Source organism: Fomitiporia mediterranea (genome assembly GCF_000271605.1).
Source record: "Fomitiporia mediterranea MF3/22 unplaced genomic scaffold FOMMEscaffold_4, whole genome shotgun sequence".
NCBI lineage: Eukaryota > Fungi > Basidiomycota > Agaricomycetes > Hymenochaetales > Hymenochaetaceae > Fomitiporia > Fomitiporia mediterranea.
The window spans coordinates 2,491,561-2,515,844 of NW_006760389.1; the positions used below are offsets into that span (position 1 = coordinate 2,491,561).

At 45.9% G+C, this 24,284-nt stretch overlaps 7 protein-coding genes across 7 annotated transcripts; 4 read left to right on the forward strand and 3 right to left on the reverse strand.

Annotated features, from left to right (window-relative positions):
• Positions 1-899: 899 nt before the first annotated feature.
• Positions 900-4,768, forward strand: FOMMEDRAFT_145672 (glycosyltransferase family 35 protein). The gene is made up of 17 exons (XM_007264736.1): positions 900-1,033; positions 1,108-1,200; positions 1,259-1,383; positions 1,446-1,623; positions 1,682-2,031; positions 2,090-2,787; positions 2,839-2,861; positions 2,921-3,135; positions 3,194-3,253; positions 3,311-3,343; positions 3,401-3,650; positions 3,719-3,847; positions 3,912-3,967; positions 4,027-4,121; positions 4,191-4,249; positions 4,309-4,391; positions 4,475-4,768. The coding sequence occupies exons 1-17, from the start codon at positions 958-960 to the stop codon at positions 4,553-4,555; spliced, it is 2,604 nt and encodes an 867-aa protein (XP_007264798.1). The 5' UTR covers positions 900-957; the 3' UTR covers positions 4,556-4,768.
• Positions 4,769-5,182: 414 nt separating this feature from the next.
• FOMMEDRAFT_139630 (FAD/NAD-binding domain-containing protein) lies at positions 5,183-8,251 on the forward strand (the record flags this gene model as incomplete). Its single annotated transcript, XM_007264737.1, has 8 exons — positions 5,183-5,741; positions 5,855-6,007; positions 6,117-6,815; positions 6,884-7,028; positions 7,086-7,221; positions 7,325-7,378; positions 7,442-8,150; positions 8,211-8,251. 7 exons carry the CDS (start codon positions 5,183-5,185, stop codon positions 7,541-7,543), a joined length of 1,848 nt encoding a protein of 615 aa, XP_007264799.1. The 3' UTR covers positions 7,544-8,150; positions 8,211-8,251.
• An 884-nt stretch (positions 8,252-9,135) lies between these two features.
• Positions 9,136-11,439, reverse strand: FOMMEDRAFT_81223 (acyl-CoA N-acyltransferase; the record flags this gene model as incomplete). Its single annotated transcript, XM_007264738.1, has 3 exons — positions 9,136-9,602; positions 9,656-9,842; positions 11,341-11,439. The coding sequence occupies 3 exons, from the start codon at positions 11,437-11,439 to the stop codon at positions 9,136-9,138; spliced, it is 753 nt and encodes a 250-aa protein (XP_007264800.1).
• Positions 11,440-12,022: 583 nt separating this feature from the next.
• FOMMEDRAFT_166723 (uncharacterized protein) lies at positions 12,023-14,512 on the forward strand (the record flags this gene model as incomplete). Its single annotated transcript, XM_007264739.1, has 5 exons — positions 12,023-12,665; positions 12,727-12,854; positions 12,914-13,513; positions 13,572-14,174; positions 14,241-14,512. The coding sequence occupies 5 exons, from the start codon at positions 12,023-12,025 to the stop codon at positions 14,442-14,444; spliced, it is 2,178 nt and encodes a 725-aa protein (XP_007264801.1). The 3' UTR covers positions 14,445-14,512.
• Positions 14,513-14,602: 90 nt separating this feature from the next.
• FOMMEDRAFT_105250 (cyanamide hydratase) lies at positions 14,603-16,088 on the reverse strand. Its single transcript, XM_007264740.1, has 6 exons — positions 15,718-16,088; positions 15,601-15,652; positions 15,294-15,534; positions 15,170-15,219; positions 15,105-15,117; positions 14,603-14,995 (listed from the first exon to the last, which is right to left on the reverse strand). The coding sequence occupies exons 1-6, from the start codon at positions 15,901-15,903 to the stop codon at positions 14,776-14,778; spliced, it is 762 nt and encodes a 253-aa protein (XP_007264802.1). The 5' UTR covers positions 15,904-16,088; the 3' UTR covers positions 14,603-14,775.
• Positions 16,089-16,282: 194 nt separating this feature from the next.
• Positions 16,283-17,953, forward strand: FOMMEDRAFT_166725 (uncharacterized protein; the record flags this gene model as incomplete). Its single annotated transcript, XM_007264741.1, has 6 exons — positions 16,283-16,338; positions 16,390-16,429; positions 16,476-16,587; positions 16,646-17,358; positions 17,429-17,539; positions 17,599-17,953. The coding sequence occupies 6 exons, from the start codon at positions 16,283-16,285 to the stop codon at positions 17,851-17,853; spliced, it is 1,287 nt and encodes a 428-aa protein (XP_007264803.1). The 3' UTR covers positions 17,854-17,953.
• A 2,585-nt stretch (positions 17,954-20,538) lies between these two features.
• FOMMEDRAFT_27281 (kinase-like protein) lies at positions 20,539-23,498 on the reverse strand (the record flags this gene model as incomplete). The annotated part of the gene is made up of 13 exons (XM_007264742.1): positions 20,539-20,698; positions 20,759-20,854; positions 20,939-21,058; positions 21,135-21,203; positions 21,394-21,551; positions 21,640-21,780; positions 21,869-22,246; positions 22,307-22,370; positions 22,662-22,680; positions 22,906-23,002; positions 23,189-23,292; positions 23,376-23,387; positions 23,492-23,498. 13 exons carry the CDS (start codon positions 23,496-23,498, stop codon positions 20,539-20,541), a joined length of 1,425 nt encoding a protein of 474 aa, XP_007264804.1.
• Between the last annotated feature and the right edge of the window lie 786 nt (positions 23,499-24,284).

Below are 24,284 nucleotides of genomic sequence, written 5' to 3' on the forward strand. Positions count from 1 at the left end.
TAACCGCTGTAACCTCGGGAGGTAGTTAAAGTGCAGTATTCTTGTGGCGACTTCTCTGCATCTCGAAGGGTGCCTCGTCCCGGCGATATTGGTGACTCGTGAGGTGAAAATACGTCTCGACGGAGCAAAGCTAGACATCGAGGCAGTAAGTTACTAACAGCAGTAATAAAGGACGAAGGCTGAGTTCTAGTACTCCATTCGCAGTTCCGAGTCGGCGTCACTCTTGGCACTTGCTGCGCCGGGAAGACGGATGAAAGTAAGAGCAATGCTAGACTGATGAGGTGCCGTAAGTTTAACAGGGACAAGAGTAGGACAGCCTAGAGTAGCGTTCATTCGGCGTCAGTGAGATGTTTCTCGGAGCACGTTCCTAAGAACCGTTCTTCATCTCGTCTTCCCGATAGACTTGGAGCTTGGCTTTCCGCTCGTCGTAGGAAGGTTGGTTGAGATATCTCTGGAGCTCTCTTATACACTTGCATTCGGCGTTCGCATTTGTGGCGTAGTAAGGGATCGGTTTGTCTGTTTATAGAACTTACGAAAGTGAAACTTGTGTTTCTCCGTAAGAAATAAACCGTCGGAAGCAAACAAACAAATCAACATGCACACAAGGGATCATTGAGTTACCTTGGAGACTTTGTAAGTTCCATGGATGGAGAGGAGAGGTAGAATTCTGACTGCAGAAGCAAGACGGTGATACTCCAAGGAGGTTCTAAGATGTAAAGCAAATGAATAGAACGACCTGGAATCTATAGATGTACGGTCATGGGTTGAATATCATCCTGCTTATGGCATAACGCTTGCCATTCTGGGCCAACCGAAGCCTACGTTCGGATGAGCTCGCCACTTGGCCGACCTTCGCGATAGATGATGGGCCATTTATCAACGTGCGTCTAAGTCCATCCGCCTTTCTTCTGCTACCTCCCTCCTAGACGCGTCGTCTGTCCAAGCGCGTCTTCCACAATGACCTCCACCATCGACACCAAGCAGATCGGCCAGCCGAAGCAGCGCCAGCGCCGCCATGTCCGCTCTCTCACGGGTATGGCTTATTGCTCTCTCGCCACCCCGTGATCAGCGTTCATGATTATGTCTGACGAACGCGCATATATACAGGATTTATTGGCGACAAAGACGAACAGGGCAAGGAAATATGGCCTCGCGGCGACGAGAAGACCTGGAAGGAGTGTTTGCGCGGCGTCGACGTTGGCAAGTTCATCTACGATCGAGCGCTTTCTTCCTTGGCTCTGACGCGATTTCATTACAGACGTCCCATCCATATCCAAGTCCATTGTGAACCATGTCCAGACTTCGCTCGCTCGCCAAGCGTACAACCTCGACGAGCCAGGCGCATATCAGGCGGTCTCTCTGTCTGCGCGCGATGACCTCATTGTATGCTCTAGATCTCGCGCATATAGCCTACAAATATATGACGTATTGGTTTTGATCTACAGATGAACTGGAATGATACCCAAAGTCAATACACACGCTCCGCGCCAAAGCGTGCGTATTATTTATCCATGGAATTCCTTATGGGACGTGCGCTCGACAATGCGCTTCTTAACCTCGGTCTTAAGAATGAGTTCAAGGATTCCACCGAAAAATTGGGCTTCAACCTCGAGGACCTCATCGGTCAGCTGCACTAGTTTTGTACTTCGCGACAAAATCCAATCTCAATTTGGTTCTTTAGATGTTGAGCGCGATGCAGGCTTGGGAAACGGTGGTCTTGGCCGGCTCGCCGCCTGCTACCTTGATTCTAGCGCGAGCACTGAGCTTCCCGTGTGGGGCTATGGTCTGCGCTACAAATACGGTATCTTCCAACAGTTGATTGCCTCTGATGGTTCTCAGCTCGAGGCACCTGATCCGTGGTTAAATAACACCAACCCGTGGGAACTTCCGCGTACCGATGTGACCGTTGAAATCCGTTTCTATGGTCATTCTGAGCGACTTGACAATGGCAAGGCTATCTGGAGTGGTGGTCAAGAGGTCATTGCCGTTGCTTATGACGTTCCGATCCCGGGATATCATACCAAAACGACGGTATATATGCTATTATTCATTTTTCTAGACAGTGAACTAAATTTATATTCTGCTACAGAACAACTTGCGTCTCTGGGAGAGTAAACCCGTTCGCGGCTTTGATTTCAACTCGTTCAATGCGGGCGACTACGAGAGAGCTGTGCAGTCCTCGAACGATGCGGAGACCATTACCTCCGTCTTGTATCCAAATGATAACACAATGGTTGGCAAGGAGCTGCGCCTTAAACAACAGTATTTCTGGACTGCAGCTAGCTTGAGCGATATCGTTCGTCGTTTCAAGAACCTAGGCAAGCCAATTGAAGAGTTCCCAGATTACGTAGCTATTCAGCTGAACGATACTCATCCGACTTTGGCTATCCCTGAATTGATGCGTCTACTCATTGATGAGGAGGATGTCCCATGGGACAAGGCATGGAACCTTGTTCAAAACACTTTCTTCTTCACAAACCACACAGTCCTTCCGGAGGCACTTGAGAAATGGCCTGTCCCGCTCTTGCAACACCTCTTACCGCGTCACATGCAGATTATCTTCGATATCAACTTGTTCTTCCTCCAACAAGTTGAGAAGCAGTTCCCTGGAGACAGGGATAGGCTTGCACGCATGTCGCTCATCCAGGAGGGTATTCCGCAGTATGTGCGCATGGCAAACCTTGCATGTATTGCCAGTCGGAAAGTCAATGGTGTTGCGGAGCTGCATAGTGAGCTCGTGAAGACGACGATCTTCAAGGACTTTGTGGATTTCTATGGCGTTAGCAAGTGAGTGTTTGTTATGCTTTGCTGAAGTCAATCTAACTCTTATTTCATCAGGTTCTCCAACGTTACTAACGGCAGTGAGCACTGACTACCAATAAATATTTATGAAAGCATCTGAGATCACACTTTTGCATAGTCACTCCACGCCGTTGGCTCGACCAGTGCAACCCACTACTGTCGAACCTCATCACCGAGACGCTCAAGTTACCGAAGGAAGTATGGTTGAAGGACCTGTTCCGGCTTGAGGGTCTTCTTAAGCATGCGGATGACCCGGACTTCCAAAAGAAGTGGGCTGCAGTCAAGCAGAACAACAAGGAGCGACTTGCTCGTTATGTTGAGAACCAGCTCGGGGTACGTTTAGCATTTAATCCTAATCGATTGCGCAGATTGTGGACTGAGCGCTTTGTAGATCAAAGTCAACACGAGGGCGATGTTCGATGTACAGATTAAGCGTCTGCATGAGTACAAGGTACTATTAATAATGTCATCCCCGAGAACATCGCCTGACATGACTTCTATTTCATAGCGTCAAACATTGAACCTCCTCGGGGTCGTCCATGTAAGACACTTCTGTCGGACTCTTATCTTGGACCAATGCTGACAGGTCTGATCCTAGCGTTACCTGGCTTTGAAGGCGATGACCCCTGAACAGAGGAAGAAGGTCAACCCTCGCGTTGTCTTCTTCGCTGGGAAAGCCGCTCCAGGATACTACATTGCCAAACTCACGATCCGTCTAATTGTGAACGTTGCGCGTGTCATCAACGCTGACCCCGATACCAAGGACTATCTTGAGATGTTCTTCTTGCCGGATTACTCGGTTTCCCTTGCGGAGACCCTTATTCCGGCTTCGGACTTGTCGCAACATAGTACGTCTTTCTTATCCTTTCTTACCTATATCAATGGCGTGTTTCTGACTCTGGACTCATGTTTGTAGTCAGTACGGCAGGAACTGAGGCGTCTGGTACGAGTAACATGAAATTCTGCTTGAATGGAGGACTGTTGCTTGGTACTGTCGATGGTGCGAACATTGAGATTGCGGAAGAAGTTGGCGAGAGTAACGTCTGTGAGTTGGGATCCTGTATATGCATACATGGCGTGTAGTGCACCTAACTTTTTGCTTTACATAGTCTTCTTCGGACATTTGACACCCGCGGTCGAGGAGTTGCGTTATCAGCACACATACGTAAGCGCACTTTGTCTTTCATTTGGGAAGGCTACAGACTTAAGTTTTGCTTCTTGAAGCACCCTGTTCCTGTAGAGGAGAAATCTCCCGCGCTAGCAGTAGTGCTCAACGAAATTTCTGCAGGCCGCTTCGGTGATGGTCATGTTTATGAACCGTATGTCGTCTCTGGGATTCTTTATCAACCAACTCTGACCATATTCACTTTCCAATTTCATTTGTATAGGCTCCTCAACACCATTAGAACCGGTGACTACTACTTGATCACAGAGGACTTCGATTCTTGTCAGTTGTCTATTCTTCGTTGGACGTCGAACATTTGCTGACAGAATAACCCATTCTAGACATCCAAGCCCTTGCGATGGTGGATGAAGCGTACCAAGACCGCACAGAGTGGATCAAGAAGAGTATCCGTACTAGCGCGAAGGTCCGTATATGCGTTCCACCCCGCCATTTTTACTGAAGAACTAACTTGTTTATTTCCCCGTGCATTACCTTTCCGCGATGCAGATGGGCAAGTTCAGCTCCGATCGCGCCATCATGAACTATGCCGATGAGTACTGGAACATTGAGCCGTGCAAGGTTCACTGAACGTTCACTTCCAAATTGCCCTCCCGCGAGTCTGGAGAAAGGTTTTGTCAACACAATTTACAAGTGTCGTGGTGGTAGACAGATAAATGGACGCTGTGAAAAATGTGGTTCTTCTGTCCTTTCATATTCTGTTTCTGTCCAAATTTCCACAAAAATAACGAACATTGTCAATAGGCGCGCATGTATTGGGGAATCGTTGTGTAGAAATAAATACATGATTTTGCATTGATTTAAAAAATATTGTTTCTCAATTGTTTGTGTTTATTTACTATGGACGAAAATCCTTGCCTCACTTTAGATCTTAGCACGCGTCCTATGTTATGACCAACAGCTTCTTGAGTTGCAATATTACTAGCTTCTGGACACGACACTATGTGGGCTAGCGTGAATATATACGAAGATGCGGCATGGCCCTTGATACGTGTTATCTACTCATAAATTTGTTCCGCTCGTTCCCGCTGACGGACCGTGTCTATCTGTCTTGTGTGAACTCGTGGTCTTCAAGAGCACGCCATGCCGTGGGCGAATTTCCTGTGTATTTCTGGATTCTGGACTGGGACCAGGAGCGTCCTGCTGAATGTCTGCGCTTAATATCCCAAGTACGCACTCTCGTAGCAAGATATAATAATGCAGGCTAGGACACCTCGTCAAGTAGCTCTAAACTGGTTATCCGCTTTCTCTTTCGCGCTTATCGAAAGAAAAAATGTATCTGCGATATGCGAGCTGTTTCTTCCTGAGGGTTGGTTACGCGACTCGCTGGTTTTGAGTTGGGATGTCAGGTCTCTTGAAGGACGAGATAAAATAAAGGGGTATTTGGAGGAGCGGTTACCGAGGGCGAGGTTTGTAGAGGGGAGTATGAGATTGGATGATGAAAGGCTGGGGCTTGGGCCGAGAGCGTTTGAGCTATCGAGGGAGGTGAAGGGTGTGGAAGCGGGGTTTGTGTTTGAGACGGATGTGTTTTTTGGGCGAGGGTTCGTGCGGCTTCAGCTTGACACGACCCAGAGTGAGGATGTGAATAGTGATAATAATTGGAGAGCGTTATCGGTGTATATCGCTGCAGAGGATATAAAGGGTCACGAAGAGGCAGGGTATGAGTTGGGACTTTATGCCGGACATACAATTGCATGGGAGGAGATTAAGGCTGCGAGACAAGAGGCGATAGAGGCGGATCCTCAGGTTCTAATTAGTGAGTCTTTCAAAACATTCATATTTCATATTTCTTCCGCTGTGCAGCCTATGTTAATATTCTGAATTTTTTCTGCCTTTTTGCTGCTGCTGCTGTTGTTGTTGTTGTGATAGTTGGCGCTGGACAGACCGGATTGCAGGTAGCTGCACGATTTAAACAGATGAACATTCGGACGATTGTAGTTGAGCGGAATGAACGTGTTGGTGATAATTGGCGGAAGAGGTATCCGACGCTTAGTTTGAATACGCCGAGGACGCATCATACCTGTGAGTTTCTCTTCTCATGTATATCCATTGAGGAACAACAAACTTGATCAATTACCGAGCCATCACTAAACGAACACTCTCTCGCGGCTTTGAAATGCGCATTACACAGTGCTATACGCTCCTTATCCTCGTACATGGCCTATTTTCACACCACGCGATAAGATTGCTTCTTGGTTGGAATATTACGCGGAGTCGCAGGATCTTGTCGTTTGGACTTCGACAACGCTGCTTCCCGGACCAGAATATGACTTTTCGGCGCGCCGCTGGAAAGTGAAACTCTCCTGGAATGGGACGATGCTTACTATTCATCCAAGACATATTGTTCTCGCGACGGGAACATTGGGCGATCCATTCATCCCTACAATCCCAACTCTTCATCTCTTCCGAGGGACGACGTTACACGCCTCTACATACAACGGCGGGCGAGCATACTCCGGAAAACGCGTCTTAATCGTCGGATCCGGAACAACAGCAGCAGATATCGCTCAAGACCTGCACGAACGCGGGAAAGCCGCATCTATCACTATGCTCCAACGGCACCCTACACTCGTCGTCTCGCGGAAACTTGCAGATACGGAGTTTCAGGCTTGGCCTGAGGGTGTGCCTGTTGAGATTAGTGATTTTCGGGTGGCGGGTATGCCACTTGGGTTGGCTGGGCGGATTGCGAGGTCTGAGAGTGAACGGGAGAGGAGGGCGAGGATAGATGGGGCGCTGAGGAAGGGACTTGAGAGGAGGGGGTTTAGGACGACGGATGGACCGGGTGGGGGAGGGAGACGGGAGTTGGTGTATGAACGTCTTGGAGGTTACTGTATGTACGCGGTTTCTCCGTATATGATCTGAGTAAAGTAAACGTGACTTCGCTCATTGCTTATGCAGGGATCGATGTCGGCGCTGCAGATCTTATTATGCGCGGAGCAATCTTGGTCAAGTCCGATGTCGAGATCGCAAAATTCGACGAGAACGGGACTACTGTCGAGTTTTCAGACAAATCAACTCTGGATGTCGATGTGGTCATATTCGCGTGCGTGTTTTTCAATTTTTATACCTATTCTCTGTCTTCATTACTCGTCTACTTTAGGACTGGATACGAGAACATCCGACCGTCGATGAGCAAACTATTCGGAGCGGAAACGATCGATCGGACGAGTGAAGTCTGGGGCCTTGACAATGAAGGAGAATTGAGAGGATGTTATCGACCTTCTGGACATCCTGGAGTGAGTCTAGTGCATCACTGCTTTGCTTATGTCTGCTAGCGTTCGCTTTAAAGAGCATTGCTCGGAGTGAACTTTGCCCCGGATGCTGATGTTTTTCCTTTAGCTCTGGTACGCAGCTGGAGACTTCTACCACTCGCGGTACATGTCTAAACAGCTCGTGAGTAAACTATTCTGTTATATATTTATGGCAATAGTTTCTTGACATTGCACCACATTTTAGGCATTACTGATTAAGTCGGATGAGCTAGGCCTTACGAAATTTGAGAGTCCTGCGGCCGCAGTGCCCGTTTGTTCTTCACCTGACTCGAGTGCTTCCACTTGATTTGGTTGCATTGCGCTCATCGGCATAGAACAGCGAACCGCTTGTCGTTTCTGACAATTAGAAATGTCCAATACGCATACATGTTGCCTTTGCTTCGTTATTTCCCTCAAACTTCTATGTTCTTATTACAAGTTAATCTTTTACGAGCGATCCATTTCTTTCTGCACGTGCTCGCGTCCTCCTTCAAGCTCCCAATCATCCCAGCATGTCGAAAGAATCGCGTTATGACGTCCGTTTCCGGGGTGCAGACTTGCACGCTCCGCAGAGGGGGGAACACCGATCTTCCCTTCCACGAGGGCGTTAGTCCAGCGGAGTATTCCTTCCCACTTGAAGCCCATGCGCTTCGCACAGCGAACGGACGGAGAATTCTGTGAATCGGCTTGCCATTGGACACGCCGCAACCCGAGTCCTGGACCGTATTTCTGTTCACCTTTGGCGAGGTGTGCAGGGAGCTCGAGACAGAAGTGTAAGAGCAGCCCGACGGCGTTGGACGTGACGTGCGTTCTCTGGTACTTTGGGAAGGTCATTACGTATCCGATTTCGCAGAATTGGTGGGTGAGGTTTGTGTATATAAGGGAGATCATTCCAGCGAGCTGTGGAGACTCTCCTAAGCACATGGTAAGACTAGTTGGATGGGATGAATACAGTGGTCAGCGGAAGAGCTGACCTGTTTTATCAAATACTGCAAACGTAGCCGTCGTTGGATCTTTGTGCATTTTGTTCTCGAAGAAGTTGTCCTTGACATCCTCGAGCGATGTAGGAGGATAGACGGAAAAGTAAAACTTGTACAGCTCCGGATGCGGTCTCACTTGTTCAAAGAACTCTTTGGCATGTAGTTCAGGCTAGAAGGTGGAAATGGCGCATATAGTCAGTTGTGTCGATCGGGAACGTTGACATTGTGCAGAGTCGACAACAAAACAAGACAAACATTGAATGCTATGAGCCTAACTCGTTCGCTCTCCAGATCGCGAAGAGGAAAGACGAAATTCGGGTCGAATTCTGGCCCGAGCTTTGGTTCTTGAGTTATCTTGGACATGTGGCAGTTGAGAGTGTACATGAGTATATGTGGTTATAACGCGGTGAGCCAGTGCTGCGTCTTTTATTCTCGGATATTGAGAATCAAGATGTGACTCGACTGAAAGAAATAGATTACACAATCAACCCAACACGTCGAGGAAACCACCGACTTGAACCAAATTTATAACCATAGGCTTTCATAAATCATTGCGCAAGAAAGAAGCGCATAACTGTGGTGTTCATGGAAGCAAACGGGTAAACAGGTAGGTTAGGTGGCTGTATCATCCCGCCATTTCCCGGACTTGTGGACCGATAAGACCGCATGGTTAGTAGTATAAGCGCGGGATCTAGATATAAAGAAGCACTTCAGATACATTTTTTGAAGTACGCGCATATAGATTCTGGCGGGCGCTTGTTTATTTAAATATTAATTGAGAATTTGGTCGTGTCGCACTCATTGGCATGGTGTGTCAAAGGACCCGCCGTTTCTGATAGTTAGAATACTCCGATACACATATACATTGACTTTGCTTTGTTCTTTCTTTCACTGCCAAGTTCTTGTTGTAAACCGTTTCCTACAAACGATTCATTTCCTTCTGTACGTGCTCGCGCCCTCCTTCAAGCTCCCAATCATCCCAACACATCGAAAGGATAGCATTATGGCGACCGTCTCCAGGGTGCAGACCTGCACGCTCTGCAGAAGGAGGAGAACCACCCTTCCCTTCCAAGAGGATGAGAGTCCAGCGGATTATGCCCTCCCACTTGAAGCCGATGCGCTTTGCACATCGGATGGACGGTGAATTCTGGGAATCGGCCTGCCATTGCACACGACGCAGCCCGAGTCCTGGACCATATTTCTGTTCACCCTTGGCGAGGTGCGCAGGGAGCTCGAGACAGTAATGTAGGAGTAGCCCCACCGCATTGGATGTGACGTACGTTCGCTGGAACTTTGGGAAAGTCATAACGTAGCCGATTTCACAGAATTGGTGGGTCGTGTTAGTGTATATTAAAGATATCATTCCTGCGAGCCGAGGAGATTCTCCTAAGTGAATGAATAGTAAGAGTGGGGTATGGTGAATAAATATGATGCTAAACGGGAGGATTTACCTGTTTTATCAAATACTGCGAACGTAGCATTCGTCTCTACTTTATGCATCTTGCTCTCGAAGAAGTTGTCGACGAAGTCCTCGACCGATGTTGGAGGGCTAACGTTAAAGTAGAACCTGAACAGCTCGGGATGCGGCTTCACTTGTTCGAAGAATTCTTTTGCATGCAGTTCAGGCTAGAAGGGAAAAGAGTGCATATAGTCGGTTACGTCCAATGACAACATTGTGCAAAGTCGATAGCAAATCGGGACAAACATTAAATAGTGTGAGTTTAACTCGTTCACTCTCCAGGTCGCGAAGGGGGAAAACATAGTTAGGATTAAATTCCGACGTGGACGTTTCCTCTTGGGACATCTTGGGAAGTGTGGTAGTTGAGAGCGTAGCTATAATGCGGCTAAGTTGTGCTGCGCTATTTTGGTACTCGGGTGTTGAGAATCAAGGATCAAGATGTGACTCGACCGGCAGAGATCGATTACACAAGCAGTCATAACCTACGAGGAAACGCCCCTCGATTCGAACGGGCTTCTCAGGCTTCATAAGTTATTCGTAATGTTTTGCAGGTAAAAAGTGGCAGGGTTGTGATGTTCATTGAAGCAAACGAATAGACAGGCAGATCAGGTGGATGACCATCCCGCCATCTCCTGTATTTGAAGTACGTGTACTTGAGTACATACAGTGCCTGGACGTCTATCGCGGGAAGCAATGCCAATTATATTGAGTGTTATGCTGCGGATGATCCTGTACGGCCTTGGGCCAATATTTACTGTCTGTATCAGCTGTTTCCACTTTATTTAATACCACCATAACATCGTCATGCCTAACAAGGAAGGATAAAGAAACATGATTCTTTATCGCACGTATTGTTCAATCTATTGAATCCTTCAATTTTAGTGGCGTATTGTTTGCCGATTGCTAGAAGCAGTCCATTTGCTGCTGAACCAAATTACGGCCTCCTTCAAGTTCCCAATCATCCCAGAATAGCGATAAAACACATTCATGGCGACCACTTCCGCTACGCAAAGCTCCGCGTTGCGCAGAGGGAGGAGTGCCAGGTTTTCCTTCCAAAAGGACAAGATGCCAATGAAGTATGCCTTTCTTTCTTGAATCCCATGCGTTCTGCACGGCGGATTGATGGTGTGTTCAATGTATTTGCTTCCCATTGAACACGTCGTAAACCAAGTCCCGGACCATACTTTTGTTCGCCCTTGGCAAGATGGGAGGGAAGTTCGAGGCAGTAATGTAGGAGCAACCCGAGGGCTTTCGATGTGACGTGCGTATGCTGGAATTTTGGAAAAGTCATGATGTATCCGATTTATATGCTTTGGTGGGTCATGTTTGTTTCTACCATAGAAATCATCCCTGCTAGCTGAGGTGATTCCCCTGAAATAAGATAAAACATTAAGAGTGACCGGATTAGTTGGGAAGTGTCCCTTACCAGATTTATCGAATATCACAAAGATGGCCGTTCTTGGATCTTTAAGTATCATATTCTCGACGAAATTATTTGCGAAGTCTTCAAGTAATTCGGGAGGATTAACAGAGAAGTAGTACCGGTACAATCCTGGATGAGCCTTGACTTTCTCATAAAACTCTTTGGCATGCACTGCAGGCTACAGAATGTAGGTACGATCAATCGACAAACGCGACTATGGGGATCGATTAAAAAGCACGTACATTGAATGGTGTGAGTTTTACTCGGGCAGTCTCGAGATTGCGGACTGGAAAGACGAAGTTTGGGTCAAATCCTAGTGCAGATACTTGTCCTTGGTCCATTATCGATGCATGAGATACGCTTGGTAAAGACTAAATTTGGCGTATTATGCCAATTATATGGTGACTCGCAAGCCAATTCATATATTTCGTCAGCGATCATGACTAACTTCTGATTAAGGGACAATAGCGAATGCTGGCAGCTGCCTGCATAGGCACGAAATTAGGTGGTCGGTCGTCGCTTGAGGTTGTTTCATGTTACTGGACTCCAGAGAATTAGTGAAGTGAAATAGCTGAATTAACCTGGACATGGTGAAGGTCAGTCTGGTAACGTCGAATGCTCCTTTCCGGTTGAGCTTAGAAGTACGCACGTGCATACTCCCTACCTTGCCTTCCCGGTCTATTCATCATCACCCCGTACATGATGTGACTCATGAGAGTCATTGAGTTATTGCTTCAGCAAATCAGAGGGCGTTGGGATGAAATAAGGTGATAGAGTTCAGTTCAACATCAAGAATCAATTCAGTTACAGTACGGGCGTCAAACGTTGAGCGTGCGAAACATGACGTAATGATAATATCTCGCTTGCAGACGACCATGCGTTAGAAACCTGCTTTGTTTGAGATATGAGTTGATTCTGCCCGCGATGCTCGATACCCTGCCTCCCGATGTTCTGGATTACATAGCTTACTTCTCTGGTACACATTCACTGCTTGGCCCTCCCTCAGGTCTACTGCCTCTCTTATGTCTGTGCCGGTCGACGAACGCATCTCTTCGCCGCTCTGTTAATCCACATCTTTATGGGCGTATCTTCGTAGCTAAGTTTGATCTTGCAGCGCCACGTCGCCGACTTGCACGCCTCTTTAAGCACGATACCACTTCGGTCGTTTCTGTGAATGCGCTTGCAGATGAACTCATCCGCCGATTTACAATTATCAAGTACTTGCGCACTGAGCTTCATGCTCGATGTTCCAATGATGTACCTGGAGATGAAAGTATGATCAATACCCCTGATACAAATACGGATGCAAGTGATAAGCTCGATGAGCTCTTGTGGACAGCTTTCTTAATGGTACTTGAAGACGAGGGACGGAACACTGCGCAACTTCGCCATGCACGAATAGATGCATGGCTTGCCGTTTTCTGGTTCGAAGCCCAAGGGGCGTCTGGCGCGAACCGCGCGTTTTCCATTGATCGCTGGCCAGTCGCCCCAGCATATAGCAAGGATGTTCCACAGAAGACAAGGCATGCCCTTGCAATGTGGTTGCTTTGGTTCTTCCTTGATCCTGGTTTGTGTGCATACCCTCTGTTAAACTGGAGCATGTATTCTAATTATTAAGAAATGTGCAGCTGCATACGTCGCAAATGCAGACTTATACCGGCGTGCAGAGACGATTCTCAAGCTTGTCTCTCTCAATGCTCCCCTGGCATGTTCTCTTATCCTTGCTTCCCTTAAAATTGCGCACTCATTGTTTCCTGTTTGAAGTATCCATTGACTCATCTCCCTTGGACATCATTTAATCCAGAACCACTGCAGTTCCATTTTGGCATCCCAGGGGAGCCGACTACGGTGCCTTTTGACCCACGCTCAGACTTGAACTCGTCACCGAAGCAGTCCTCTGCAGAACTACCCTTTACGTATTTCTCTTACCCTCTGCCCAGATTGACGCCCCCACCGCTTGCGGTGCCTGCGAATTTAGCGTTACTCGCTTTGCATGCGCGAAATAGGCGAAATGCCGATACCATCGAAGGTGGCCTTGAGTTGCTAGAACTATTGGGCCCGTCTCTTGCAGAGGCGTTCATCGCGCTGCCTGGGCATATGAGACATTTCGACACCAATTGGCTTCGGAATTTCCGTACAGGCCGGAGTGAAGAGATGTTTGATGAATATTCCCTTAATGATTCGCTCAGAGTCGCAGAGTCAGGTGCACGTATCGACAGCTACCGTTGGGAGTATGAGTGGCTACGGATGGTGTATGCAGTTGATGAAAACGGTGTACCATTTGGCACGGCGGACGAGCAAAACTTGAAAGCGGGGACGAATTCCAATGGATTGAAACGAAGACGTAGTGAGAAACGAAGATACAGGGCATACCAACCTGGTAGTTTTGAAGGGTCGTGGGAAGGCACCTTCACTGTAAGTATCCTTGTTTTTCTTGATAGCCAGCGCAATAATCTAACGCTCTAAAATCAAGTATACTGAGTTCCATAGCTTCGCTGCTCTCCTTGCTGGCGCCAAGCCGTCAAAGCTACAAGATTGCCTGATCGGGCAGCACAGCCAAACTTGGCGCATACGCGAGTATCATTTGCTTGCACCGGTCGCTTCTTCTGTATCCTCTTCGACTTCCAATTCTTCGTCTCTCCCTTTCTCATCATTAAATTCGTCAAATTCCGGCCCTACAACACAGTCTAATGGTACCACAAACGATCCGATTCCACTACCAATTGGCGACCCGGTCTTCGCTCACATTCCGGACGGTTACTCCATCGAAGATGACCCGTCTTGGTTACGCATAACCTTACCGTCTTCTTACTCTCCTCCACCTTCATCTTATTCATCTGGTACGGATCCGCCTCCGTTGGTGTATAATTACACGCGCTATCCGGGACCTGGGTCGAATGAGGTTAATGGAAGCATCGAGAAATCATCAGCTGAAATCGGTGCAGATAGAGGATCATATGCGTCTCGGGTGGTTGATATCCTAATCAGAGGTGAAGGACATTCTGGATGGGGAGAGTTCCGCTTGATAGGACGTGTGAGACCAGTTGATGGCTTTATCACTATACTGAAAGAATACGTCAGTCCCTTTCTCTTGCCTTTGTTCCATTTTTCTGTACTCGACGCTGATATTGTATCATCGTAGACGGGTGGAGACCGTGGTCGCTGGTTATATCGAGGATACCTCGTCGGTGGAGGTTCTGAAATCTTTGAACGAGGAGTTGGAGGGAGAGGAAGAGGAGAAATAGCTGAGAGTAAAGGATATCTGGTGGGACGCTGGCGAGATACACTCACGCCAGCTGAAACACATGGATACGAGGGTGCTTTTGCGATGGCACGCAGGCGATAGACAATATGAAACTTTTCCATTATAATTGACTACGACAGCTATGCTTTATGGTTTGACAGCCAATCTGGGCGTCTCGATGTTAACGAGAATGTATAATAGTTTCTCTTTTCGTCCAGCCTTTGACCCTTGATCAAAAAACGGTTCGAATACAGGTTTTACGGAAGGAATAATCACAGTATGAATTTATCTCCAAAATCAACATTGTTAATGCTACATTATTCACCCGCTCCTCCTCGAGTATTGCGCATTTCACCGTTATTTCCACTCGTCAATAATCATTGATTCCATTGTACCCAGTCCCGTAGCCCACATCCCACAGTCACAAAAAAAATCAATCATATTTCGCCATGACGCTGTTCCCACGAACGTCTGTTGCAAAGTTACTCTGAACACCTTCGACCCAATTGGGTATTTCGAACGTCGAAGTGTGACACCATGGTTTGAGTGTGAGTTCTTTCTCGATTGTGCGTGAGAAGCAGTTGGACCAGCCTTTGCGTGGGAAGGCGGCGCAGGTTGTTGCGATTAGGTCTGGGTGGATCAGGTTTGCACGGCTAGAAGCGGAAAAGATGAGTTAGATTGAATGGAGACGTCGGAGAAAATGAAGGAACATTAGGGGAAAAATTAAATAGTTTGATTAGAAAGAGGATGGAGAAGACGTACAGTCCAACGTTGTCTAAGTTGTGGGCATTAACATACTTTCTCGGGACTAGGAGCTAAACACTCACCAAGAATAGTAGCAAGTTGTATGATCTGCCCGATCATTGTGATGTTCCCACTAAACATACATAAACAAGCGTATCAGTAATCCAAATGCAAGGATTCTCAAAGTGAGTTAACAAATGGACAAACCCCTTGACGAAAATATCTTGGTGGCGTATGATAGCTTCGCATACACCATCCGCCTGATCTTCGACGCCGCCATTCGCGAGGAGGAGCTCTCGCGCGACGATCGCGCCCTTGAATTCGAAAGACATTTTTGTAGTCGCAAGGAATGCATCTGCTGTACCGATATCGTGCAGAAGACAGGTGAGGTAGTACGTCTCGGAGTCGTATGACCAATCGGGGAAGTGTGTCTTGACTAGGGCAGTGCCTTGAAAACAGAATTAGCATGACTTCCTTGCGTGCTTTATGCATATCGAAAGAAAAAGTAGCGTACCGTAAATGTAGACACGGTTACTATGATTGTATGTCTGTTCATTGAGCTTTGACTGATTGACACAGTATACATATCTTTGAGTAACAGAATGAATTTAAAAATAGTAATGAGACATGCCTTTACAAACTCTTTGACTTTCTGCACTAGAAGCGAGTCTGGGATAGGGATGTCCTCAAATTTGAAAGGGTCTTGTTTGGGGCTTGTTCCAGAAGCAGTGGGATGATCCTTGAAAAGCACATCCGGATCTCTAGGAACAGGAGTATACCCGTAGAAGGACACTTTCTGGTTGTCTGAAGGAGCCATCTTGTATCTGAGTTATGTGGATTCGAAGAGAGGTACGCTGCGGGTTTTAACCTGTTCGTCTAGGAGTTCTTAGATGAATTGAGGACTTGCTCCGTCTCCTGCCCGTCTGATGGTGAACTCGCTCAGTTTAAGGGGCTGTATGAATAAGGGTGTAAGGATGTTCGGAGAGTAAAATTGGAGCTTTCTTGGCATATGATCAGAGATGCTTCGTTGTTATTCAGACACAGTGAGAGAGCAAAAGGCGAGTTTGGTTACAAGTCAAGTCCACATTGACCGTATTAGGGAATGATCGACGCTAAATTAATCACGTGCTGTGTGTGCTGGATTTTTCGTCTCGAACGCTGCACAGTGCGCTTACTTGTGCTTCATTACAAGCACAATGAATGCGTCGGTGGTCGCCTGTCTGGTTCGACCTGCACGGCATGCAAGCTGTCGGTATGTGATGAAACTTACGTACCACATGAACACATCATAATTATTCAACAGAGGCGCGTTCCTTCCTGCACGCTCGGTGACACGGCTCCAGGTGAGTTATCTGACTGCTTTGTTGCAAATATCTAAAATACTCTCAGCGATGTAGACCATTACCCCACTCTAATCCCTTATTACTGCCATTTGGAACTTCTCGGAGTTTTTCTTGGAATCCGTTTGGACGAACGCCGAAGACAGAGATACTGCCTTCTCGTGAGTCAATTATTGCACGTGTAACGAATACTGGGTGTTGATTTTCGGCCTTCGTCAGCACCACCGCCTGAAGCACAAACGCCCTCACAGCCAGCGGTAGAAGAATCTGCCCCAGTGACGGGGGCTGTGTCACAAGCTCCTAGCGATGCTGCGATCCCGGACGTTTCTTCGTCTCTCAACGCCAGTATACCCGATACTATCTCAGATTCTGTGTCGAATGTGGCTACTACTTTAGCATCACATCCTATACCAACACAATATGGTGATATGGCTGCTTTGGGTCTCGTCAGCTGGACACCAGCAGGCTTTTTCCCTTGGCTACTTGAGGTGGTGCAGGTCTCAACAGGCATACCCTGGTGGGGCGCCATTGTCATAACTACAGTCGGTGCACGAGCCATGCTAGTCCCATTTATAATCAAGAGCAACCGTATGCAAGGACGGCTTGCACCGTTACAGCCTCAACTCACCGAGCTGCGCGATCGCGCGAACAAGGCTAAGGTAGCAGGAGACACCTTTGCAGCTCAGGCAGCAATGCAACAAAACATGCAACTCCTCCGCACGGCGGATGTGAACCCTCTTTCTTCTGTTTTTACCGCAATGACGCAAATAATAGTGCAATTTGGTTTCTTCCTTGGATTACGGAGGATGTGCAATGCACCTGTTGAGCAGCTCAAAGTTGGCGGATTTAATTGGATTACAGACTTGACGGCTACGGACCCGTTTTACATCCTACCTCTTGTCAACTTCTTTTTCGCCAATTTACAATTATCGGTGCGAAACTAAACCAAACTCTGTGCTATCTAGACAATTGCTAACTAGCTCTTGACTTTGTTCACCTTAGCTCAGCCGACGTGACATGATGGCTGTCGGAACTCCTTCCGCACCGCATATTGTGAATGGATTCCGATTACTCACGGCTATCTCCATCCCTATTTTAGCCAACTTACCAGCCGTACGTTCTCAAGTCTCAAATAATCATACAACGAAAGAAATTAATATCTGCTCCGATAGGGTCTAAATCTTCATCTTATCACCTCAATAGCGTTTATCAGCGCACAAACACTTGTCCTACGCATCCCAGCTGTACGTAAGGCTGTATCTCTTCCACCGCTACCACCAATTCCGAAGACACCGTTGCCGACAATGAGAGGCACTCTGCGTCACCTGGTAGAGTGGTATAAAAGACGAATGGTGGAGGCACAGATGGCGGCTGAGGAAAGACAACGAAAAATGCGGGTGGCTCAGAAGATGACGCCGCGCAAATAAGAGGTGATTTGTGAACTAGATTCGATATGTGGGAGGTTTATGTTACCTTAAAATTATTACATTGACTGTGGTGCTTGATGACTTAGCATTTAAATTAATCAAAGATTCTCACCACTCACTTCTTGAATACAGCTTACATGGCCCCAAGCCGCCGCCTGGGTTTAACCTAACCACTGGAAATTCTAAAATCGTTTGTGCTACAGCTCACGGACCGAAATGTAACAAACATGCAGGTGTCCTTTCGCTGGCCTGCACAATATCGCATCGGGTTGCTCTTTTGTACTCATACACTTCATAGCTCCTTGTCTTCAGCTCTGCTTGTCCCAGGGGTAACAGCATCCAGAGTCTTTCATTTCTCTACTTTTCTTTAGTAACTCTTGTCTGTTCTACGGAAAGACATGATGGAAACAGGTGGAAGATTGGACTTTGATACTGGCGAGAAGCTGTGCGTCCCCTGGCTGAAAAGGATGTTCCTCCTGGACAGCACGAATCAGTGCTTCCGCCTTCGTACTGTACGGCCTTACGCGCGTTTTATACTCAACAGGGTAACTGAGAATACCCGGGGTGAAAGCGACAACTGGCTCAACTTCCCTTCCATCTTCGAACACCTTAGTTATGCTAAACCGTGACACAGAGAGGCTCTGTCCAATCGTGCGTGAGAAACAGCAACGCATCAGCCAGCTCACGGCCAGGACAGACACGACGACCGAAACCAAAGGCAAACTGGTGAGGGTTTATCTCGGGTGCGCGACCATCAGTACTGAGGAAGTGGTCAGGTTTGAAAATCATTGGATCGTGATACTCCTTGCTGGATACTAATGTAGTTTATCCTTGTCTGAAAAATATATTGTTAATAAGTTTATTAATATCTGAATTAGTGAAACACTGAAATGTCTTGTAAAGTATAATATAATATAATCATATTTGTATTGCTAGAATAACCTGTAATCAATTAGAGCAATTGTTGACATACAGGTGTGTGGCAAAAGTGTTCGTCTTTCCTCAATAGGTAGGTACATTATTAATCGATTTGTGTTACCTATTTGAGCTGTCGGAGACGCGTCAAACCTTCGTCTCGCGTCTCTGACTTGTGTGAACACAATATACCCACAAAAAAACATAAACATTAATTTTTGTAAAGTATATACTTAAAACTTGAATACATTAATTAAAATTATAGCTGTCTATAGCTTGTTTAGAAAGAAAAAAAAGAAAAATAATGACTTTAGTAACCAGTGTTTCCTCCACAAGCAATAACAACTGTATCAACCCTCTTTGGCATGGATTCAATCTGTTTATTAATTTGATCCAATGTAAGATTATCCCAAGCTTCCCTAGCCATTTCCTTCAATTCCTCCTTAGATGTTGGTGTCCTTTGTTGACCTCGAAAAATGTTCTTCCAATCAAACCAGACTGGTTTAATAGGATTGACATTAGATGAAATGGGTGGATGATCAATTTGAGGAATATTGTTCTCCTGCAAGCATTGCTTTGTAACTCAGGCTGTGTGGCATCTAGCATTATCCTGTTGGAATAAGAGGCCAGGACGTTCGATTCGAAGCCAATTGAAGATTGGAATAAGGACAGGTAGTAAAACTTGCTCCTTGTACCTTTGTACAGTCATTCCTCCTCCTCTCCCTCCAGGATAATCAAGAATAACAAGAGGACCTTTGAAGTTATGAGCAATACATCCTCAAACCATTATCCTAACTGGATTCTGGTATGGCTTTTCAAGAATGCATGATCTTTCATAAACTTCATGTGGTTTTCTAGTCACCCAAACATTTCCAATGTTTCTATCCACACAAAGGTAGGATTCATCAGAAAAAACCACATTATCCCACTCCTGAACCCTCCAGTGATGATGGTGTCCTGCCCAAATAAGTCTTCTTGCCTCCTGAATTGCATTTCTCTGTAAACATCTCCTAACTTGTCTTCTGTGATAACCATCCTTTACCAACTCCCTCCTAACTGTTTCCCTACTGATTCCCATGTGGTTTGCAAGGTTTTTAAGAGGCATGAACCTGTGAGTAGTAGCCAAATGAATGAGAAGCTTGTGTATGATTCCATCAAGGAGTTTTGGACGTCCAGAATGTGGTTTGTTAGAGGTAGACTTAGTTTCCTTCCATTTCTTCCATATTGATTGAGCAGTAGTATGGGGGATCTTCAGAACTGCAGCAGCATGACAGATTTTTGCTCCAAGACGTATAGCACCAATGAGTTGATTTTTTTTGGGTGAGCTGAGTTGAATACAAGCCATTTTGTTTAAATTGAGCAAAATTCTTTATTTTTTTTGTGCTTTACAACATGCAGATCACACGTTGCAAAGCTTTGATCTACCTCTAATTTCTACTAATCACTTACAAATGGCCTTACCTTTTGAGGAAAGACAAACACTTTTGCCACATACCTGTATTATAGAAATCTAGAATACAAGGTATAAAAATTTGTAAAATATTCTTCAATTTATGTAGTATACTAAAGCTCTTATCCCTTGAGCCACTGGAAACATTAAGACAGAGTATATTGAGTTAATTGAATCATGATTATGAACAATGCAGGACAAACCGGATTCTCAAGTGCATTCCTTGCTGAGATTCTTTCTCTATAATTTTTCTTTAGTAGGCTTTCTGCTAAGGATATTGCTAAAAATATTATGCAATCACTAAACATAGAAAGTCAACGTTATACAAATTCCAACTTGCCTTCAGCATTCTTAATCCACTCGTCTGTGTTGAATGTAAGTTTCTTAGCAAACTCTGTCCTGTTCCTTTCATTCATGAGCAACTGTGCCTCCCTATCTACTTCTTCCTTAAATCTCTTTCGCTCTTCTTCTCTTCTCAACCTTGCCAGGTAATTACAATAAATTAGAAAAAAAACGCAATTAAGGAGAGAATTACTATACCCTCGTCGATTTTGAACTTCAAGCTCAGCCTGAGCGGGTCCCCACAACTGAATCGGAAAAGTATCTAATCCGTGGAGCATCTCCCAGAGCATTACACTTAATTTACGGTTTTAGAACAATAAAAGGAGCACATTTAATACTACCTGTAAAGACCACGTCTGAGGAAACAAAGGAACATACCCAAGAGCCCAGGTGTCCACCTTACAAGTCGCTACCCTATTTTCGCCCAGAAGTTCGGGAGGAAAGTACAAAACGGGTCCATAAGGAAAACCGGTAATAACTGTAGGATCTTTTGTCGAGCTACATAGTAAATTTATTCGACGTCATTCCATCCATGTCTCACTAATAATAATAAAATAATTACAGATCCACTCACAGACCAAAGTCTACAATTTTTACGAGCGAGCTACTCTGGCTTGTGTACACTAACACAATGTTCTCTGGTCTTGAGAATAGTGCTCAATTTAGATTATTTGTAAGGTGGGTGGAAGTAGAACAATAGTCACTGACTTGATATCCCTATGTACGATTCTTTTATTGTTCAAGTAAACGAGTCCAGTCAAAACTTGTCTTGACGCAAGACATTTGCCGTGGATTTATAAGTTAATGGGAACATATAGCGATCTTTCACTCACTTTACGATAGATTTGATCCGAGTCAAGTCCTTTAAGGGACCATTGTCGTATAGGACATCCCCGATATCAGGACCTTCAAGATATTCAAAAGCAAGGCATAATTTCTTGTGGTCATTAAACGGAGTCCCAGAATACTCAAATGATTCAATAAATTTCACCTAAATACGTCATGGTGGGAACATTAGACTTTCTAGTTTCACGGTGCTAGACTATAAGGTTAGAAAGAGTTTTTTGTTCTCGACTCACAATAGATTTGGGACATTTTGGGTCTGCCTTGAAGTTTGCTAGAAGTTCTGCTTCAAACTCTTGCCTGGCCTTAGTGCTTTCCTTCCGTGTGGGTTCCATTGCTTTCACAGCGTATGCTGTTCCATCTTGAACCCTACATAGCTATTATTATTATTGAAGCATGGGTTGACGAAAGAGACAGCAAAAAAATTAATCAGAGGATATGGAATATAAATTTGTACGAACGCACATAGACGTTTCCAAAGCAACCTGTTCCAATCTTCTTCCCGAAGACATACGATTTACTTGGCGCTCCCCATACTCTAGCAACATTTCCTTCAATCAGTGTCACTTGAGATACTTGCAGATTACTAAGAGATTTCTGAACAAGGTCCATTTCCTGCTTTATGCTATGCGATGAACCGGTTCGCGACTCCGTGCGCTCATGGTGCTTATTGTTTACAGTTGGGAGATTCTGCTGGTTCTTTGCTTTATGGGCTTCGCTGCTTGGTCTTCCCTGCACAGCCGATACCCTTTTCCCTCCATTGGTCTTAACGGCAGGTGCATCTCTTGTACCCTTGCGGTTCCTTGACCTTCCTGACTTAGGAGAGTGTGTGGGACCCGTCGGCTTTAGCGAAGATGCCATATGTTAGCAGACTAATGTGTGGGTAATATTTAATCAACTGACCTCAGGAGACGATGGGATTAAATAGCTTGAAAGACAAAAATAACTTCCGTTCATTGCATCTTGTCTGTGAGAAAAAAGATTGAGGAAAAAATAGCGCTGCAATTCAACATTTTTGCACCCGCCACAAAACATCACATGGTTATTTTTGCTATTGATCGTAAACATCGATCGTTAAATGCGATGCTGTCAGGCTGATAAGAGTTTACTTGCTTAAGTCAACCAGTCCAATAGAAACGATCAGTCCAACCAATGGCAGATACGAATTCGTGGAAAACAGCCCGGATACAATTCAGATTTGCAACGTTATTTTGAATTTGGTTATATGGGGAAAGGTTTGTTCTTGCAAAGGACGTACCTCCCGAGAATAGCAAAGACTACAGCAAGATAAGGCGGGACCCCTGTTCAAATGACAAATGTGGACAGATTCAGAGGAGTGCTAGTATTACCCAATAGTCAACCCGAGTTTTGAAGCAATAGCAATATCGCAGGTGTACATCGAAGCACAGTTTTAGATCCGGTACCAGAGACCCTACAGCAAGGGTAATTTCCAGGAATCTGTCCCAAGTCACTTCCCGATGTTTTCACACTTGATAACACACCGAAGCCAGGATGTGTCATAGATCCAAGTAAATGAAACGGCCTGAAACAGTATCGGCCAAAGAACCGATTGGATGCTCTCCCTGTAGATGAGTTAGCCTATGATATTCAAGGGGAGCTGTGGCATATTCTAAAGAAAAATGGGATTAGGATTAAGTGATCGAGACTTTAGATGATCGAGGCTCTTGGCGATCGAAGCTTAGACCAGTCGAGGCTTTGGATGATCGAGAATTATACTGAGTCGCAGTGACGTGGTTCAAGTGATCGAGTCTGCTGTTAACATACGTCAATGTGCCAGGTTCCGACCTTGTTCTCGCGAGAACAAATAAGAAGTGTGCGAGCTGCGGGCTCAACGGGCATGAAAGCGAAGTACAGCTCCAATACAGAGTCTATTATTGAACGACAGCATCTCTGAATCTGCCATCATGTACGCGACAGTGGGAATATTCTCTTATTTCCCCAAAATACGTACCAACGATCGCCACTTAAATTGATTTCAATATATTCGCCGATCAAACCTAGGCATCTGCAGGATTAAAAGTGTTCGTTTGCGTCAGTTACCAGGCTTGACCTGTGCAAGGGACTCACTATGCATCTTTGTGGCGTCGTTCTGACTTCTCTTCGGCGAATGATGTTCAAGAATATGATAAACTTAACTTGTCTTCCCAGGCCCTTAGCTCCTCCTCTTCTCTCTCCTGAGCTGGGCTGGGCCAGGTCAAGTCAACTCGACGCATACTCACACCAATATCGGTGCTCGGTGGATTAGTACTCCCGGATTAAAGTGTATTTATATCCTTCATATTCGGTTTATCCCGTACATGTGTTCAGTATTTTCAGACCAGTGCGAGGTCATTTTGTATGCGTAAAAAGGCGGTTGCCGACTGTATGGCAGTTTAAATATACTCAGCTGTTAGAATGTGAGACTGTCAAGACCCACGTTGTAAAACTAGCAATGTAGTAACGACCCCACGTCCAAGTGCGGATGCGACAGTCTGGCTTCTCTGAGTCTCACATACCGTCACAGACTCACAGCCAAGCCACAGAGTTGCTGGTGAGGGTAGGTGTACAAATGGAAGACGAAGGTGCGAAGAATGTCACACGGCACCGCGACACTCCACATATACGTACACCACCGTAGGTCAGGTCGAGGTATGGTCGCAACACAGGGCACAAGTGCATCCGAATCCAACCTTCTTCAGTCTCTCCAACCCCTCTTCTTCTTCCTTGTGGCGTCCTGCGTGTGCTCCGCTTTCCCTCCCTTACGATTATTCCATGATCACTTTCGCTTCTGATGTAGCCTATTTGTATGCTACATGTTTCCGTTAGGTATGGCATGCCGATTAAGAAGACAAACCACTAATAATAGAAGATAACATGAGTG